General features: G+C 39.0%; 1 protein-coding gene across 1 annotated transcript in view; it reads left to right on the top strand.

The window, feature by feature from the left end:
- Positions 1-391: 391 nt before the first annotated feature.
- LOC122808552 (DNA topoisomerase 1-like) overlaps positions 392-20,901 on the top strand; it is an 859,013-nt gene continuing 838,503 nt past the window's right edge. The window contains exons 1-2 of the mRNA XM_044079506.1: positions 392-400; positions 942-1,129. Of these exons, the coding sequence (XP_043935441.1) occupies positions 392-400; positions 942-1,129 (197 nt within the window). The remainder of the gene's footprint in view (positions 401-941; positions 1,130-20,901) is intronic.

Genomic DNA, 20,901 nt, shown 5'->3' with positions numbered 1-20,901 from the left:
ATCGCTGTCTGTGAAAAATGTGGGTGTTTCAATGTAGGGAAGACTGAGAGGAAGTTTAGGAAAATGATCTATGAGCACTTGTATGTAATTTCCAGAGCGGATATCAACCACTCTCTTTGCAAGCACACTTTAGATTGCCAGGAGTTCACTAAGTTTAAGTTTGGGATTTTGGAAATAGTGCCACAAAACCCAAGGGGAGGGGGACTTAAGATTGAAATTAAGCAATTATTTTGGATAATCAAATTAAATTCTACTTGTTCCATGGGAATTTATGAAAATGCATCTCTTCTGCCCATTTTGAAAAAGAGGGCTTTAGACCTATAATATATTATTTAGGTTGAATACAGTGGTCTTAAAGGGGATATTTTTATCTTGAAGCTAATATTTCAATATGTTTAGGGTATGCCAAACATTTTGTACTATTTTTGTAATTTTTTTTGTTTTTATGTATTTTTATGTTTTTTTAGTTTTTTTGGAAAATTGTTTATATAAAATGCTTTTCTCTGCAACTGTTTTATATGTACTGTGTCTTTAAACTTATTGTTAGGGTTTTTTTGAAATGACTTAATTGTTCAATTATTGTTCAATTAACACTCTTTAGAGGATTTTAAGTAATTTTTTTTTTGTTCTGAAGTCGTCCCACTGATATGAAGGGATGAAAGTGCTTAATGTATTTAAAGGTTATTTATTCTCTCAGTTTTGCTTTGGTTATTGTTAACTGTTTGTTCCAGTTATTGGAGCTTATGGTATTTTTATGGCCCTTTGGTGCCTTTATTGTTTTTGTGTAGTTCTTTATTGAGGTACCGGGGAAACATTTTTTGTGATTCTAAAATGAGAAAGCATTGACTTCTACAACTATTTGTATATATCAGGACAATTAAGTTAAATAAGAACTCTTGAAAAATCAGTCACTGGAACTTAACAATATTCCTTTCTTACAGAAAATAAAAGAAGAAAATGAGAAGATCCTTCAAGAATATGGATTCTGCATCTTGGATGGCCATCGAGAAAGAATTGGCAACTTCAAAATTGAACCTCCTGGTCTGTTTCGTGGACGTGGAGACCACCCAAAACAAGGAATGCTGAAAAAAAGAATCACTCCACAAGATATCATCATCAACTGCAGCAGGTAACTAATATGTTTATTTCTCTTCCTTGAATCTTGTAGTTGTGGGCAGATTTCCTAAGTGTTTTATTACATATTCCATAAAATGGTATGTTAGCTAGGTTCATAACTGTTAAGGAAAATGTTCTAGTGAGAAATATGTTTTAGAATGCATAAGCATATTAATTAAATAGTAAAAATATGAAAAATCTGTTCTGAGGTATTAGCAAGGCTCATAGTAACTGCATAAGAAAATATGTAATAACATGTTTTACAGAATTAGAAAAAAAGAGTTATAAAATGAGGTAAACTCTAGGTTGGTATTACTGGTGTCAAAACTTTAAAGGATGCAAGCAAAATCTAATTGATTTCCCTGAGAAAATCTGATGCTAAATGCAATGAGTTTTGTAGAATTTACTGTAAGATGCCTATGTTTCTCTTGCCATCAAAAAGATTTGTAGTCTTGAAATTAATGTAGGATGTAATTTGTGCCTCAAAGAAAATCATTGCTACCACACTGTTGCATGAAATGATTAAAGTAAGAATTCAAGCTAATGAAGGAAAGGATGATTAAACTTCCTGTGTCTGGACAGCCTGCAACTAATCTTTTTTTCTCTCATCTTTGACTGCAGTTGCAGTTAAATGGCTTGGCTAATTCAACTGTAATGAAAACACTACCTTAGATGCTCACTTTTGTTGACTTTACATAGAATATTGGAATGATAGAACAGACCAGATCCAACAGTTTTGCTGCTTTCAGTGCATTTGCCATGTCTGTATCTCACGTTTCTGAATTTCCTCATTACTGATATCTAAAGCATCCATAATGGAGGTAGGATGACTTTAATAACTGCCTGTGAACCAGCAAATTATAAACAAGGAGAAATTTAACATTGTAGTATTCACCAAGCATTGTTCCTGCTTGGATATTGTTACTATTATATAAGATGCACAGAATTTTCAGATATTCAAAATGACAGAGAAATTCGAGGAAAGAAAAATACTACCACAAGAAAACTGTCAAAAGCTTCAAAAATGATGTTCATTAGTGCAAGAAATCCATGGAAAGCATTATATAGACAAAGAAACATTGGGTCACTTGGAAAAAGAAGGGGAGAGAGGAAGAGTGAAAATATGAAGAACAAAATCTCAGATTTTTGAAAGATATGAAAAAAGAAATGTGGGCATGGGAAAGAGAGAGAGATCTAATATGATACAATTATGTTTGCTTACTCCTTTGCATAAATAATCCATACAAAAAAACAGCATACATGCAAAGGCATTTAGATATGAAAAATTTCACAATACAAAAAAAAAAAACTGGAAGAAAAGAGTATAATTGAAAGAAACAGAAATTGAAGTTATGAATTACCTGTAAAAAGTGAAGGATTTAGTGTAAAAAATCCAGCTCCGGTTAAAGCATGATGAAACAATGAGTCCACAAATTAAGAAGAAACAGATGGAATGGGAAGCATATGACCACTTGCCACATGATAATGCTGTGGAGCCTTCAGTAGGAAGCCAATACAAAAGTTCAGTTGGGAGTTGCACAGCTAGGGAAGGAGCAGGAAATGGTGGCACCTCTGACAAAGGCAATGTTGTGGAGTGATGAGCTAATGCGTTCTTGTATGAAGGCACAGGATGCAGCTGAGGAGTATACATCACTGGAATATGTTCTGGAACTTTCTGTAGAGAGCCCACAGAAAACAGAGAGTGAAGAATGTGTACTCGGTTTAGAAGAAAATGATTTAAGGAAAGAGTTGCTTGATTTAATATTTCTTGGTGGACATATTAAGATTGATGAAAGAAATTGATTACAGAAAGTAAATAAGACCCAAAATGTTAGAAATCTGATAACAGATATGCACAGCAATCAAGACTATTAACAGAAATGAATGTGATATAACAAAAGTAAATAGGTTATATTACTGTGCAGCTAAACTAATAAAAGATAGTCTTACCACCAAGAGAATAATAAGGGAAAGAAATAGAAGAAATACAATGCCATCATGAAAGCATCAAATAGAAAAAACTATAAAGTAATTAAGATAAGAACTGCCACTGTTAGAAGAGTATAGAAATTGGAACAAATAAAAATGCTTATAAAGATAGTTGTGATAAAAGCAATGCACAGCATCAGAACAGACCTGGATCTAGCATATACTATTGCAAATAATAAAGTCATCAGCACAGATGCAAGTAGTAAGGAGATATGCAGATAAATATGAAGGAAAAGGACAAATTATGCAATTCGTTGATAACCCAAAAAAGTTTTATAGAGATCTGGGAAACAAAGCAAAAGGAATTAAACTACCACCAAAAAGAAGAAATGGATACACTTTGGAGAAATATTTTAAAGACCCTTTTGAATATAACAAAGATGCTGAATGGATAGAAAAACTAAAAGAAACAGTAAGGAGTTTAAATGTACAGAATATGAACTAGAATGAAGAAACAGCCACAGAAACTGAAGTAAAATTAAGAATAGCTCCTAACTGGGAAAACCCCAGGCCCAGCTAACTTCTAGCTTAGAAGTATTAACATCTTTACGTAAAGATGCTGCCTTGAGTAAGAACTACTCATATATGTGCATCCCAAGCAGCCAACATGGTTAACAACAGGAAAACTGACACTCTTAGAGTTAATCTGCAATCCATCCTAAACACTATAAACCAATAACTTGCCTTCCCATGATGGACAAACTATATACTGGAATTGATGCAGGCAGAGTTTATAGTCATTTTAAAGAAAATTTAATCATGGCAATACAACAAATGGGTAACAAAAAAGTCATATGGTACAAAGGCTCATTTGTTGCTAAATAAATCCATAATTGAGAATTGTGACACTAGAAAGAATCTAAGTATGGCATGGATAGATTACAGAAAAGCATTTGACAGTATCCTGCATTCATGGATAAAATAGTTCTTACAAATATATATGTTACATTCTACATTGATCATTTACATTACAGTGACAAACCACTTTGCAATTAAGTTGTAACGAAGGGTAAATTATTCATAGATTCATATGTATTTACTAGGCTTTTAGCCCTAGGGCCTATATAAGCCTAACCAAAAAGGTACCCTGGCTTTCGCCACCCAAAGAAATTATTTTCCTGTGCCCCTGTCGAGCAGAGCCACAGAAGTGATCCCTGGGGTAAATTTCCTATTTCTCATCCAATCATCAAGATTTTTCTTGAACAGTGCTAATGAGGAGCTCTGTTTGACACAGATAGGTAGTCTGTTCTGGAGTATGGGAAGTCTCTGGGACAAGAATCTATCCCTCCAGCATGTTCTATTTATTGTGGTGAGAAGGTTTAGGTCCCTAGAGCGTGTAGCTCGGAGGGATTGGGATTTCTTTAAGTGGAGCATGTCCAACAGCTCTGGGTTTGACATAACTTTGCATGTTAGGCAGAGATTGCCTCTGAGTAGGTGATATGTGACAGAGTAAAGCTGGAGTTTTTTGAGACGGTCTGCGTAGGGCATCTGTTTGAGGCCAGTAATCCTCTTTGTGAGGTATTTCTGTGGCCTTTCTAGTTGTAGATGTCTTGTGAGGTACATACGAAAAGGGGCGTTGTACTCTATAATAGGTCTAATGAGTGATGAGTAGAGGGGAACAATGACCTCTTTTTTACTGGATGAGAAACCTTTTGTGATGAGGTGAGCCATGTAGAAGGATTTCCTGACCACTGTGGCAATTTGATTATCAAAGGAGATATTTATTTATTTATTTATTTATTATTTTATTTTACATTTGTTGACCGGGATAGTCCGACTGGATGCATGTCCATTTTCAGCGGAGGCCCGGGGAGAAAAGCTCCAAGGGTAAGCAGATACAGCATTACATAATACCAGCATTACATATTACAAACAGACTATTTACAGAGATTACATAAGTAAGCAAGTTAAACAAGTTCCACAGGTTAAAGTTAGTCCTGAGCACAAGTCAGGATTAAATTAAATTACACAGTAAACTGGTTAACAGATTTTTACACATTCGAGTTAGCCAGGCTTGATACATTGACATAGCCGGTTAAGTGACAAATGTTGTTTGAGTCTAGTTTTAAATTGACCTAAGGTGGAAAGTAAGGTAATATCAGCTGGAAGTGAGTTCCAGGATCTAATTACAGAGTTTGCAAAGAGAGAATCACCGGCTGTGTTATTAAATTTGCTAGTCTGAATTAGTAGTTTGTTAGAGGATCGAAGCGGTCTAGGATTGTTATAGGGGGTGATAATATTTTTAAGTGCAGGAGTATTGTCCGGATTATAGAGGATTTTATAGGCCATAATCAGTTGGTTATACTGGATTAGGCTAGGTAGTTCAAGCCAACCAAGCTGATTTAGATTGATGCAATGATGTGTCCTAAAAGGCAGCCCAGTGGTAAACCTGGCAATGTGGTTGTAGCAAATTGAGAGTTTGTTAAAGACAGTCTTGTTCAAATTCGAGAGTAGAGGAGATGCATACAGAAGGATTGAAAGAAGGTGAGAGCGAGCTATGGCAATTTTAGCTGGAGGGGTTAGGAAGGCTTTTATTCTGTAAAGTGACCCTAGTTTTTTATTGATGGTTTTGATAGTTTGGTTAACATGTAGGTCAAATTTGAGATTATTGTCTATGATGACACCTAATAGTTTTGTAGATGGGTCAGGGGAGATTATTGTGCCATCATTTGATTTTATGGAAAAGGTGAACGCGGTAGACCTACGTGTTGGTGAAAATAACAGCATTTTATTTTTTTTGGGATTTAGGATCAGATGATGTTCAGAAAGCCAGTTTTCTATTGTATTAAAGGTGGACTGGGTAGCTGAACATAACTCTACTGGGGATGTGGCTGAGCAAATCAGAGTAGAGTCATCAGCATATTGGATACAGCTGACTTTTGGGATGACAGTATAAAGGTCGTTAATGAAGATGGAGAACAGCAAGTGCCCTAGTATAGAGCCTTGTGGTACTCTGAGGGTGTTAGGTAGAAGGTTAGAGAGTTTGTTCTGCCAGAGGACAGCCTGCTGTCGACCATTCAGGTAGGATTGAAACCATTGGAGGGCTCCAGTATCTAGACAGAATGTTTGCAGGGTGTGGATTAAAAGTTGGTGATCAACCATATCGAATGCCTTGGAAAGATCCAAAAAGAGGGCTGAGGATATATAATTATTGTTGCGATTATGGTTTATGGTGTTAGTAAAGCTAGGAGGGCTGAAGTAGTGCTGTGATGAGGACGGAAGCCATGCTGAGTGTCTGCCATAAGGCGATTTTGGATTAGGTGGTGCGTGAGTTGTCTATGAATACATTTTTCCATAATCTTTGCAAGTGGAGAGAGTATAGCTATTGGCCTATAATTGGAGAATTCAGTAGAGCTGCCTCCTTTGTGAAGTGGGATTACGTAGCATATTTTCCAGATGGTGGGAATTTTAGCTTCTACTATGGTTCGATTGATTAGTATTGAGACGGGGTAAGCAATAGCATCAGCTGATTTTTGTAGGTACTCGGCAGGGAGCTGATCAGCAGAAAGTGTAGTGGTTTTTAATTTTTTGATCAAGGTACGGATAAGTGAAGTGGCGACTGGTTGGAAGCTGAACGCAAGTAGGTTTCTAGGGGTGCTACTTTCAGGACCAGGGGAGCTAGGAGGTAGTTGGCTAGCTAGGGCTTGAATCGTCTCAGTAAAGAATTGGTTAAAACTATCAGAAACATCTTCAGGGGTTTTATCAATAGTAGCAGCAGGGATTGGGGTTGAAGTTTGTCCAGGATGTAGTAGATTATTTAAACCTGCCCAAAACCTCTGAGGGTTATTTTGATTTACTGTCTGTAAATTACAGTAGTATTGTTTTTGTCTTGTAAAATTGATTTTTTGGTTTCGTTCCTGGATTGCCTGTATTTAATGTGATCTTGAGGGTCTTTAGAAGAACGCCATAAAGCCCATGCTTTGTTTCTAAGGGTAATTTTGAGTTTAGACTCTATAGAAAGCCATGGTACAGTTTTTGCCTTGGTTCTCTTTGAACGAACAGGTGCATGCAAATCAAGGATCTCAAGGAATTTGTTGTTAAAGTATGCTACTGCTTCCTCTAAGGGGAGGCGTTTTAGAATAGACCAATTACATAAGTTTAGTTCTTGTTGGAATTTGGCAGGGTCAAAGTTTTTATTGTTTCTAACCTTTCTGAGTAAGGGTTGTTGGGAATTAATGGTTTTGTGCTTAATTACATATGTGAGAAGGTGATCGCTTAGGCCATTAAGAAGGGTACCAGAGGTGTACAGTTGGGGGTGACTGAGTACCCAGTCAAGTATATTTTTGGTTGGGTTTACCTATCCTGGTAGGGGTGGATATGATTTGTGTAAATGCATGCAGGTTAATATGGGTGGTTGGGGATTCTAAGGAACAGGTGCCCCAGTCTATGTTAAAGTCTCCAAGTAGTAGGGTTTCTTGGGGGTAGTGACATGATAACCAGTGCAGGATATCTTCAAATGTAGATATACTGTTACCTGGGGGAATGTACATACAGAGGATATTAATGCATTTATTTTTATTAAGTTGCAATTTGGTGGCAAGAATCTCAGAGTTATTAATCTGAGGAGGTTGTATTACATCTATGGTGACATTCAACTCAGATTTATAGAGTACAGCTACCCCACCCCCTTCCTCGAAGCACGATCCAGCCTGTGTATGTTGTACCCAGGTGGTAACACTTCATTGTCTTTAGTGTTAGGTTTTAACCAGGTTTCAGATACAGAGAATCTGAGGGGAGTGGACATCCAGAAGTGCATGCAATTCATGTACCTTGTTATTAATGCTTCTAATATTGAGATGACAGACTAGGAGAGAGTTAGTTGGCCTATTAATTGTAGGTTTGTAGCTTAGATTACAAGTAGAGGGGGTATGTGTATCTGAAGTGAGTGGGCCAGGGTTGGGGTGAATATCACCACCAAGTATTAGGTTGAGTCTATACTTGGTGATGAACTTCAGGAATTTGTTTATTAGTTTGTGGTAGTGTTTGGATCTAGAGCTAATGTGCCTGGGGTTGAGATGTTGATAGACTGAACAAGATGTTGGATAGGATCTGGTACTGTAAGTATGGTTGAAGGTGGAAGGATTTACAGCTGGGGTGATAGTATGGCCTTTTGGGATCTGAAATCCCTTAAGAAACTGGTTTTCATACAAGGTAAGGAGGTATGGTGTGAACAAGAGGGGTGTAAACAAGAGGTGTAGTAAAGAGGAGTATATCATTATATGTGATTCAGCTAGTGAGTGAAGGAACTGTTTTACCTGGTGATGCAACACCAGAAGATAGAGTGGTGAGGTAAAGGTACTGGAAGGGGGGATGGGAGAATGCCAGATGAAAGCTAATAGGTGCTATTAAATGTAGGTAGTAGAATAGGGGTGGGTGGAATTATCCCAGATGAAAGCAGATATGATCTAGAAAGTGGGGGGGTGGCTATAGTACTATAAATTTAGAGGTACTAGGGGCGGGAGGGAATTGGGGGCAGGGAGGGGAGCGAAGAGAGCCTGAGCATAGCGAGGGCAAACATAGCAGGGCTGTTGCTCTTTACAAGGTTTCCTAAGGTGTCCTAAAAGCTATAAGGTAAGTATTACAGCTCTAATGTAAGAGTCAATTTATTGCAGTTACAGGGGAAGGAGGCAACCACTCAAGTAGAAACAAAGAGCCCTATGGCTGACCAATATGGTGACCTGCTTAATTACAAAGCACTGTAAGTGAAAGCTTAACAAATGCTTTTTGTGTGTAACCTACTCTGTTTAAATGTTGAGAGAAACTGATTGCAGTCCTGTAGACACTGTTTTGTAGGGAACTGTAGAGTTCAGCTAGGAAAAGAGAAAAGCAGAAATTCTAGGGTAAGCATGAAGACAACAACAGGCAGTTATTATAGCACACCACGCCTGGTGTGGGTAATGCTAATTTACCACGGTTGGCGTGGTTTGGTCCCGAGGAAGCCCGAGGACCAAACAACGCCAACCGGTAAATTTAGCATTACCCACACCCAGAAGTGGTTATTGCTATTATACCATGACATTATTTAAGAAAAGAAACTATTACTTTTCTTAAATAATGGCATAGTATAATGCCTGTTTACTGCCCTTCCGCAGATGTCTGGCATCCGCAGTTCTGATGTACCGCGCCGCGCAGTACATCAGAGTTGTAAAGCAACGAGAAAGCAAGATCTCCGTTGCTTTTTATGTCTCGCTATGTTAAATGAGTTTAACATAGCGAGACAGTTTAAAATAAGCAACGGACATCTCCGTTGCTTATTTTAAAACTGTCTCGCTATGTTAAACTCATTTAACATAGCGAGACACTAAAAAAAAAGCAACGGAGATCTTGCTTTCTCCGTTTTAACATTTCGCTATGTTAAATGGGTTTAACATGGCGACAGCTTTAAAATAAGCAACGGATCTCCCCGTTGCTTATTTTAAAGCTGTCAAGCTATGTTAAACCCATTTAACATAGCGAGACAGTGTTTTAAAAAAACGAGTTATACTAATGGAAAAAAGTCCGGGCGACCGGACCTTTTTCCATTAGTATAACTCTATTTACAACGGGCACGCTGGCCAATCAGCGTGCACGTTTTGGGGGGGTCATGGTATAATATATAATAATGCATTCAGAAAGGTTTGGTGGGGGGTAAAGTAGCATACTTCTGAACGAACTAAGATTTATAGCTAAGAAACCTAAGCAAGAGAGCAATGCAGTAAATAAACACTTGCCAGATTTTAAAGATATACCAGAAAAACTAAATCAATTATTCACAATTGTACAACTAGAAAATTGCCAGTAAAAGCACTTCAGGTATGGCTAGCCCAAGTTATTCAAGTCATAAAAGCACTTCTTCAATGTGTGTGTGCAATTTAAACATTAAAAAACACATGCAGCAAGGAGGAGCTCTGATTATACACTTTCTCTAGGTACAGGTTCAGTTTAAACACAAATATTACCACAGAAATTCAGTAAAGTCACTAGCTACTTATAGAGCCTCTGAAAAACAAAATAGAGCAGTCTGTGCAGAATCAGAATTTAGCAGCAGGTCATTCAGTTACACAAAAAACAGTAAAAGATCCATACAATGAAGAAACTTACACAAAGTCACACCAGGTCAGCCAAGGGGGGGAAGAGAGAGGGAAATCCTAAGCACCTAGATTTGAAAATGATGCCTGTACTGAATTGTAGCAGTTTAACCTGTTTGAGGAAAGAGGGGGTGGGGAAAAGAGAAGGCAGTGGGAGTGGTTACAGTTAATACCCTGATTGACTCAAGACACCACACCAGAGATAAGTTGAAATCTGCACTCAGCACTGTTATTTGCACTCAGTACTTTAATGTTACTTGCACTCAGCACTGTAATTTCACTTATGTTTAGCAGGAAAGACAGACCAACAGTATACAATTTTGGGAATTTTTACAAGGGTTGCTTGTTCAAATGTCAGGCTATTGCAGTTTACTGTCCACCTGTGTCCCAAGGTCTCTTATCACACTTTTGGCGTTAAGTTGACTACCACTTATGTGGTAGTTCATGGGTACAGAGTTTTTACCAAAGGGGATGACAATACACTTTTTGGCATTGAGCTTCAGGCCATGGCTTTGACACCAGGCATCTGTCTCCATGAGACCCTTTTGTAGTATGTCCACATCATTAGGAGTTTTGATTATGGCTCCTAGTTTGCAGTCATCTGTAAGCTTTGTTAGCCAAAGACCTTCTGTGTTAGCCTGCACTTCAGAGAAGTAGATACCAAACAGGAGAGGACCCAGGACTGAGCCCTGTGGTGCTCCACTTGTCATTGGTCTGAAGTCAGATTTGGAGTATGCTACTTTCACAGTGTGGGTTCTGTCCGTTAGCCAGTTGGCAACCCATCTTGTGACATAGGGATTTATGCCTAGTTTAGTAAGCTTATCTATAATTCTGGAGTGGGAGATGGTGTTGAAAGCCTTGGCAAGATCTAGATAAGCTGTGTGAGCCACCTTACCCTCATCTATGGCTTTAGTGACTGCTTCAAAGAAGTCAATCAGGTTTAGGAAACATGATCTGCCTTTTACAAACCCGAACTGGGTAGGGTCCAGAGTTTGGAGATTACCAGTGTCTTTGAGTTCCATGATGTTATGTTCCATGGCCTTGCAGACCAGGCTCGGCAGGCTAATGGGGCGGTAGTTCCTTGGATCTGTCGTGGCTCCCTCTTTGTGGAGTGGGATAACCATCATGGTGCGCCATTCAGTGGGCACAAAGCCTGAGGTGAGGCTATGATTGAACATGGTACTTAGGTAGGGTGCCAATTCATTCTGTAGTTCACGTAGAACGCAGCCTGGGATATTGTCAGGTCCCATGGATGCTGTGTTCTTGGCTTTGAAGAGTGTTTTTTTACCTGTGCAGCCATGATTACAGGAACTTTGCATTCTTCTGGTATAGAGACGGGCCCTCTAGAGGGGGGGTGAGAGGGAGGTAAAGTTAGCACTGAACCTATCTCCCAGGATGTTGGCAATATCAGTTGGTTCTGTATATTTAGTGCCATTGTGCTGTAACTCAGAGCAGATCTGAGTGTTGCCACTGAGATTCTTGACATAGCTATAGAATGCTTTGTGGTGGTCTTTAGAGTCTGTGGCAATTTTGTTTTCGTAACTAGCTTTGGAGGATTTTATGAGGGATCTCAGCTTCTTACTGAGGTTGACCAGGGAGTTCCTCCAGTCATGGGATTTTACTCTTTTTTTGCAACAGTTTTTTTCTTGAGGATAGCATTATTGTTCTATTAGGGATAGCATGATCCATGCACTCGTGTAAGTGCTTATAAACTGCATTTGTGTAGGATTCAGCAGTCGTACCTCTATTGTCCATCTGCATGGGTGTCATGAAGTTTGCCACTTCTGTCTTAAGAAGTATAAAGTTGGCTTTGGAGAAGCTTTTTATGGTGGCTTCCATAATTGGGGGTGGGGGCGGGATGTGGATGTCTAGGGTGATTAGCTTGTGGTCGGATCTGACCAACAAGGAATTGACCGCTGGTGTGGAACACTGGTTGCTCATGTTGGTAATGACCAGTTCTAGGATATTGCTGACCCTGATGGGGATGTGAATAAGTTGATCCAAGACATTGGAATTTATGAATTCCAGAAAATGAGCAAAAGAGTTGGTACATGAATAGTTTTCCCAGTTAATGGTGAGGTAGTTGAAATCGCCCATTATTAGGGTGTTGGGTTGTATCCTAATACTTTCCAGTGTATCAAGAAATGAGGAGTGGGAATCCTGGGGCATGGTGGGGGGGGGTCTGTAGCAAGCTACAATTTGGATTGCAGTCTAACCCAGAGTTAGTTGCACTTGGATAATCTCTGATGCATTATGCTGTGCAACTAACCTGGAGGTGTGGATATCCATAATGAATATGGACATGCCTCCACCTTTAGTGCTTCATTCTGGGTTAGGTGGCCGAAAGGTGTGGTATGAAGTATAGCCTGGTAATGCAGGTTTGCTCTCTGGAGCTTTGAACCAGGTTTCTGTCACTGCACAGATGTCAATGTTCTCCATTTTAAGGAGTGCCTCAAGTGAGGCATGATTCCATGGGTAAAAATGTCAAAGCAGGATAATCTAGGGCAATTCTTTGTCACCACTGTTGCTTTGTCTTGCCCTTAACCCTGTTTACTTAACTACTTAGATCTTGTTACAATTTGTGTCTCAGAAAGCAACTTTGCATAAAGAGTTCTATACTTTTTGTGAATGACTTAAAGTTCATCAAATATGGAATTGAAAACATAACTGCAGGTTGATGAAACTTTCTCAGATGATAGATGGCATTTGGTCTTTATAAGTGTGCAAAAATCACGACAGTAGTAGTATTAAAAAATATCAGTCTAGGATAGGAATATGATATAAAGGAACTTGAGCAAGGACAACTGCATAAATATTTGGGAGTTAAGGGTCTGCAGTAAATCATGAGCAACTGTGAATAAAACTCATTAAGGAATACTTCAGAATGCTGAAATTAATACTGAAAACAGCTTTGCCTCCTAGGCATAAATTCTAAACTATAAACCAGTTTGCTCTTCCTGTTTTAACTTATGGTTTTGGTGTGATATATAAAAATCAGTGTATACCAAGATTATATATTGCATGCTCTGAAGGAAGCATGTGCCTCCTCAAAATTAAATTACATGCATAGATCTGCAATCTTGGGACTTCATAGATATCTATGGACCTCATCAGATCCAAATATAGTGAAAGATTTTACAACATGAGGAGAGAGAAGCCTAAGATGACCTCTCTGCTTAGTTTAACAGAAGCATTCAGGTGGCAAGTGGGAATAGAAATTGAACCAGAAGTAGATAAAAATCGGACAGCAACTGAATGTGCCAAAAAAAAGGATATGCAGTGTGTATGTATGTGTGTGTATATATATATGTGCATACATACATACGCCACACGTCTCTCTAGTTAAGTGACTTACTCAAATGCTGTACCTTGAATACCAGAGGCAAGAGTCTTGGTTCTCCACACCAACTGTCAGACCACTTTTAGCTTTCTCTACCCCCAACTTTGGTAACTCACTGTGGATTAAAGTCTGTCATTACAGTTTCATAGTTTTTGTGGCTCATAAAATACATGTTGATGCAAACTCTGTTTTGTGAACTTTTTGTGTGATTTAGAGTAGTCTGCTCTTATCTGTCTTCAGCTTTGCAGAACATCTCTGATTTTCCTTCATGTGTATGCTCTGTCTTTCAGCAAGTCACTTAACCAGACAGTGCACCTGGCAACTGGAAATTTTGGCAAGGATCCTTAATGGTCCCATAGATTGCAAGCCTAGTATCTAACTTTAACCAAAGTACATTTGGTGTAAAGGAGAAAAATTGATTGTAGTAAATTAGAGCTTCATGTTATGCGTCATGTGTCTTGGATGATATTATTTGTTTGCTTGTTCTGTTGAATGTTGACTGTGTTTATTATTTTACTTGTTCTTTTGTAGGCACATGAATGTGAACTGCACTGTTTGGGCTACAACAGTTTGTCTTGCACTTAGTCCAAATGAATAAGGCTACGAGTTGTTAAGGAGCTGATTCTGTAGTACAAGGTTTTGTTCCCTTTGCTATCATTTGTCTTCTTTGCGACTCTGACCAAGTTACTTCACCAGACAGGTGCTCCTGAACTGCTTCTGAAAAGTGATACTTGTGTCCAGCAGCTGTCCATAGCTGTTGGCAAATGCTTTACACACTTGTATTTTGAGTTCCTGTATCCTTCACCTAACAATAGTTAGTATGTCACAAATGCTATTTGAGTATAAATCCTGTCATGTCTGTTGTAGTTTATTGGTTTGCCTGATGCATTTTTATTAAATATGAGTTTCAAGGAATTGAAGTTCAGTGTTTCTCATGCTGTTTTCAATATGAGAATGTTTTGTTTGGAAAATGACTGTTGGTGTGTTTTTTTTTTTCTGTAAAATTTGAAAGAAAACTACTTGTAAATCCAAATCTCTGTGATAACTGTAAAAGTAAAGAAAAGGTAGTTTTCATGGCAATCAGGGAGGGGCAGCAAATTAATGAGGTATTAGTATGGCATGCGGGGCCTGATTCACTATCCTGCATAAGACCCTTTTATCCACGATCTGGCTGTGTAGACTGTGGAGATGTATGCTGGAACAATATAGCATTAGCCATTTTTCATGTAAGTTGGACTGGTACTGAGTGATTTCAGAGCCGTTAACTATTCTTGATGACAGAGAAGACATTGGGAGCTAAAAAATGAGATGATGTCTTGCAAGCATGTAAGCCCCCTCTGTAAAATAAATGTTTTAATATTTCCTGTATTTGTATGGTGTGTGGTTTGAACTAAAGCTGCTGAAGTGTTTGTATTGTCATTAATTGTTTTGCTTTTATTCAGTGTGCAAAAGTATGAATTGATTCATTAGTAGGCCTGGATTGTGTAATATAGTCAGAACATGTTGCATTTTAATAATATATATTTTTGCAGCACCCTCATTACACCCTCCAGCAACTGCAAATGGGTTGACATTTGTCAGGTCACACAGTTTGCATTATTTGGAGTGATGATCAGAATTGTATAACGTTCAGCATCCTTTGTCATTGTTGCATATTACTGTGATAGTCGCCTCTTCACAACTGGATTGTAAAGGATTTTTGCATTTAGTTAAAAACTGCAGTTAGCACAGAGGACCATACCTCTCAACCATACTGAATTCCTCAGTTAAGACCAATTTTGAGGTCAAAATATTGGGGTGCCATGAATTATCGAGTGGCCCCTTTAATTTCCAAATTTCCTGGTGTTTTTTAAAGTTTTTTGGGACTGTTTCCTGATGTCATAATTTGTAGGGCGTGCGTGATGCCAGTACAAGCTGCTGAGCCAATGCCATTATTACTTTAACTTTACCAGTCAGCGCCTTTCTTCTCCAGCTCTGCCTAGCATTACTTCATCACCGCATTCAGTCTAGGTTACTTTATCACTGCATTCAGTTTAGGAATGGTCTGTTTAATTTATCGCTGCATTTTGTTTACTTTCTGCATTGATTTGAGAAAGTCTGTATTGAGACTGCTATCAAGGCCTCTCATTTATATGTTTTTGAGCAATGATCTTTTAACTATGTACGTGTTGCATAGGAAACAGGAATGGTATTGCATTGTGTTTAGAAACTCAGACAGCCCCAGGCGGCAAAAACTCTAGCTACGCCACTGATCAGTAGGCCATGGAGAATTACTTTTGGAGGTCCTAGCAAACTATAATATTCTTTTTCTAAGATTAAAATATTGTCGGTCATTAAATGCCCTACTTTTACCACAAAACCCACATGCTGCAAGTCGCCAAAAACAAAATCCTAAGGTTCATCATCTTGTCCCTTCTCAGTGAACATCATTGCTACACATTTAAAAAAAAAATAAGTTACTATTTACTACAGGGTCTGGGGCCATATTTTTGTGGTCTGTTCTTCAGTTTACATTTGAAAGTTGATATCCCACAATTCCACTGGAGTGGGTGGGGGTACACAGTTATGCATGCTAATGTTGTTAATCAGCATACAGATTTGTAACTATTTTTCATGGGCCTTTGTCCAGATTTTTGATGATTCCAGGTTGAAAGGTATGCAGAGGGCTATAGCTCTGCCTTATTAATAAACTGCTTCCTGTGACAAGGGTGGAGTTTGAATCTTTCTGCCTACATTTAACTACCATGTGACAGTGAGCAAGTCACTTAGCACTTTGGAGCAATTGGCAGTTTGCGCTAGGGTCCTTAATGACCTCCAGAACTGCATGCCTAGTAATAAAAAACTATAGTCACCATTTGCCAACCATTCCCTGTTGCATAGCTGATCTAATACAGAAAAATGGTATGGCAATATCACCAGTACACCATTTTTTTAATGCAGCACAGGCAGTTTATTCATCCAAGGGCAGCAGGTACTAAATTTGTAGATGAAGCACTAATATGCAAAGTTGTTTGCCTCCAGCAACAGCGGCATTTACATTAATAGTTCTCCTTAATGTGGAATTATTCAGATAACTTTTACTTCTACCAGCTTTGTGCATATTGTCCTAGCATGTGTTATCAGTTAGTTAATGTTTTTATAGGTTCATAGGTAGGTACTAGGCTATCTATTTATAAGCCTAGCCAGAATGTGTTGGCTTTTGCCGCCCCCTTAGATCAGTTCCCTGTGCCTCTGTCCAGCAGAGCCACTGAAGTGATCCCTGGGGTAAACTTCCTGTTTCCCATCCACTCGATAAGGTTTCTCTTAGAGTGTTAGTGAGGAGCTCTGCCTAATGTAGATTGGAATCTTGTTCCAGAGCATGGAAAGTCTCTGGGACAGGAATCTGTCCCTCCAGCACGTCCAATGTATTATCGTGGTGTGGTTTAGATCCTTGGAGCATGTGGCTCGAGGGGATATGGTTTTCTTTAGGTGGGGCTTGTCCATCAATTCTGGGTTGAACATGGCATTGTATATCAGGCAGAGATCACCTCTGAGTAGGTGGTATGCAACCGAGTACAGCTGGAGTTTCTTCAGTCGAGCTGCATAGGGCATCTGTTTGAGGCTAGTGATCCTCTTGGTGAGGTACTTCTGTGGTCTTTCCAGCTGTTGCAGGTGTTTTGTAAGGTACATCCCAAATGGGGAGTTGTACTCTATGAAGGGTCTGATGAATGATGCATAGAGGGGCACAATGACCTCTTTTGATCTGGATGCAAACTGTTTTGTGATTAGGTGGGCCACATAGAAGGATTTTCTAATAACTTTGGCAATGTGATTATCAAAGGAAAAATGACTATCTACTTGGGTCCCCAGATCCCTTATTCCATCTTCCGTATTTGGGGGGGGGGGGCTACCACCTATGTAGTAATTTGTGGGTGCTTTGTTTTTTCCAAAGAGGATGACTATGCACTTTTTGGCATTTAGCTTGAGGTCATGGTTTTGACACCAGGTATCTGTCTCAGTGAGACCCTTTTGGTGGATGTCTGTGTCAGCCGGAGAGGCAATTATAGCCCCTAGTTTGAGCTCATGTAGGACGCAGCCTGGGACACCATCCGGTCCCATTGATGCTGTGTTTTTGGCTTTGGAGAGGGCTGTTTTAACCTGAGTTCATGTGATTTCAGGGGCACTACATTCTTCTTGTATGGTTATGGGCCCTTTTGGGGGTGAGAGGGGGGTGAAGTTTGCAATGACCCTGTCTGCCAGGATGTTGGCAATATCGGTCGGTTCAGTGTATTTTGTGCCATTCTGCACTAACTTCGAGCAGATCTGGGAATTGCCACTTAGATTCTTGACATAGCTAAAGAATGTCTTGTTATTCTTGACATAGCTAAAGAATGTCTTGTGGTTATCTTTGGAGTCCTTGGCAATTTTTCTTTCGAAGCTAGCCTTGGATGATTTTATGAGGGATCATAGTTTCTTGCTGATACTGATCAGGGATGTCTTCCCCTCTTGGGATTTTACTCTTTTCTGTACTAGTTTCCTCCTTCTATTGTATAGCTTGTTTATGGCAGGGGTCCACCAGACTGGTTTCCTTTTCTTGGAGGAGTGAGTCTTGGTTTTGCTTGGGATAGCACTATCCATGCATTATTGTAGGTGCCCGTAGAGTGCATTAGTGAAGAATTTTGCAGCTTGGGCAGCGTTATCCTTTAGCATTGGGGATTTGAAACTTTCCACCTTGGTCTTAAGTAACGTGAAGTTTGCTTTTGAAAATTTTTTCATGGTGGTTTATTTAACCAGGGTGGAGGCAGAATGTGGATATCTAGAGTGATTAGTTTATGGTCAGATCTGACCAGTGAGGGGTTGATCTCCAGTGTGGAATACTGGTCGCCCATGTTGGTGATGACCAGGTCCAATATGTTTTCACCTCTGATGGGGGTGTTGACCAGTTGATCCAAGGCATTTGAGTTTATGAATTCTGGGAAATGTTGGGCAAGGGAGTTGGTACTTGAATAGTTCTCCCAGTTAATGTTGGGTAATTGAAATCACCCAATATCAGGGTATTTGGTAGGACCTTTATGTTTCCCAGTGTTTCCAGAAATTTGGAATGGGCTTCTGGGACATGGTGGGTGATCTGTAGCAAGCTACAATTTGAATTGCAGTTCTGCCTATTGTTAGTTGCACGTGGATGATCTCTGAAGCATCGTGCTGTGCCACTAACCTGGAGGTGTGGGTATCCTTGATGAATATGGATACGCCCCCCGCCTTTTGTATTTCAGTACACATGACTGGTATGATGCTAGTGATCTTTAAACAATTTCATGCAGTTCATTAAAAGATACCAATAAGGAACATGTAATGTATTTCTTCATAACAATAAGGAGTGTAAACAGTCAAAATGGGTATATCTGCTGGTGGAGATGGGGGTGGGTCTTGAATGATGAAAGTACCTCATGCTCTTATTTGGCCATTTTAAACTTTTATCTGCCTTTGTTGAATTGTGTGTATGTGTGCATGCATGAATTGAACTGGGGGTTGTCATAATGGTTAAGGTGTTTACTTTACAAATACAAAGCACATGGGGTTGAGGCTCACCTTTGTTCACTGTCTGGTTATTGGCTAGGCATGTATAGTCAGCTGACTAATTTCCTAGCATTTATCTATGAACCTATGAATAATCTGGCTTTTGTATGTTTGTATGAAACAGTTTTTTTTTTTTTAAATATGACTTTGGTCATTTTTTTTTTTTTTGCCACAGACATCTGAGAGGGATGTAATCAACAATGTAGCTATAATTGCTGTGTTTGGGTATTTCTGTGGATAAAAATGAATGACTGCTCAGCTGATAGTTAAAAAGTCTTTAAAGTATGTCTTTGTAGGACTAGTGCGGATTTGTGCAAAGCAAAATGGAATATTTTACTGTGGTCATTTTTAATCACAATCAGATATGTGACGTGTACATAGTTGATAAAGTGGCCATAATTATTGATTAAGGATGTTGGTGGACTATAATGATGGTGTTTTGAGTTGCTTGTAATGGTGCTCTGAGTGATGTCAGAGAGGATAGCTATTCTTGATGACTGAGAAGATGTACTGAGGTCAAAAATAAGATGTAGATGTCATGCAAACATGTTTAGCAAATGGTCATTTGTGTTTGTGGTATAAAATTTGAAATATTTTAAATTAAATGCAAATCTCTGTAATCATTGCAAAAGTAATGAAGAAAATGTTATGCCTACTGACAGGTCTTTGATCAGTGTTTATGGTAATGGAGGGAGGTGTCCTTTTCCAGTACCCTGCCTAGGGCCCCGTTTGACCATAATCCATCTTGGCACACAGAGTGCTTTTAAAAAGGGGTCCACGACAACTTATTTAATTGTGCAGAAATCATAACACTGGTTGCAGAATTTTGAAATATCAGAGGTTTTGCAAACCTACATATAAACAGGCAGAGCCAGTGAAACAATATCACTCTCCTAGTAGTGAAATTAGGAAACAAGCACTAACTTGGGTCCTGTGGGAAGGGACTGCAAGTCCAGTTTTTTATTTTAACACTTCAGCATTTGGATTTGTCAGCATTGTATATTTAGTGTTATGAGTTTCTGTATATTGCTTTTCTATAAGTTGAAATGGACCCACTAAAATATGGTCTAGATGCCATATATTATTGGGCTCCTTTTTCCAACATTTGGTGTTTAGGCTTCCATTTATCTAAAGCAGGGTACAAGCGGGGTACAAGACTGATATCTCCATGTAATTAAGGCAGGCACATAGACAACCTGACAATGTCATTTTTAGCAGTAAAACAAGCCATCACAAGTGCCACATTGTCCATCCGTAGTGCACTTTGAGTGGTATCCAGCTGCGGTGCACCATGAATGGTGTCCAGCTGTGGTGCACTGTGAGTGTAAGCTCTGGCACTGTTGCATCCATCCAAACATAGCGAGAAAATTCCAAAATGTTTAACCTTCATAACACAGAGCAGTGTACTGCAAGCTGTTACACAGTATATTAATATAGTCTACTATCTGGGTTCATCTATTTATTGTACAAGGCTGCCTCCTCATATGTCTTCTGAATTACATTCCTATGTATTGTAACAGAAAATTTAAAAAAAAGAGGTGAATTAGCATGATACAACCAACCAGATATCTAGATCTTGTTTTCCAGTATCGACCTTGGGTTAAATAAGCGTAAGTGAAGAGTCTCTTTCTAGTGATGAACACTTTCATCAAAATAATTTCTATAGATCTTTGAAGATACTGGTGCAGCTTCAGAATTTACTTGTAAATGGTATTCTCTTGGCAGACCTCCTAAGCATAGTCCTGTCATTTAGCATATCACTGCTATAGCTCTGACAATATTAAATGTGTATGTGTGACTCTCAATGTACACATGCATTTTATGTGGTCACAC

Source organism: Protopterus annectens, chromosome 8.part0 (genome assembly GCF_019279795.1).
Source record: "Protopterus annectens isolate FY-2018-M chromosome 8.part0, PAN1.0, whole genome shotgun sequence".
Classification (NCBI taxonomy): domain Eukaryota; kingdom Metazoa; phylum Chordata; order Ceratodontiformes; family Protopteridae; genus Protopterus; species Protopterus annectens.
The sequence above is the reverse complement of the archived record's forward strand: the minus strand, read 5'-3'. Positions and strand labels throughout refer to the sequence as shown.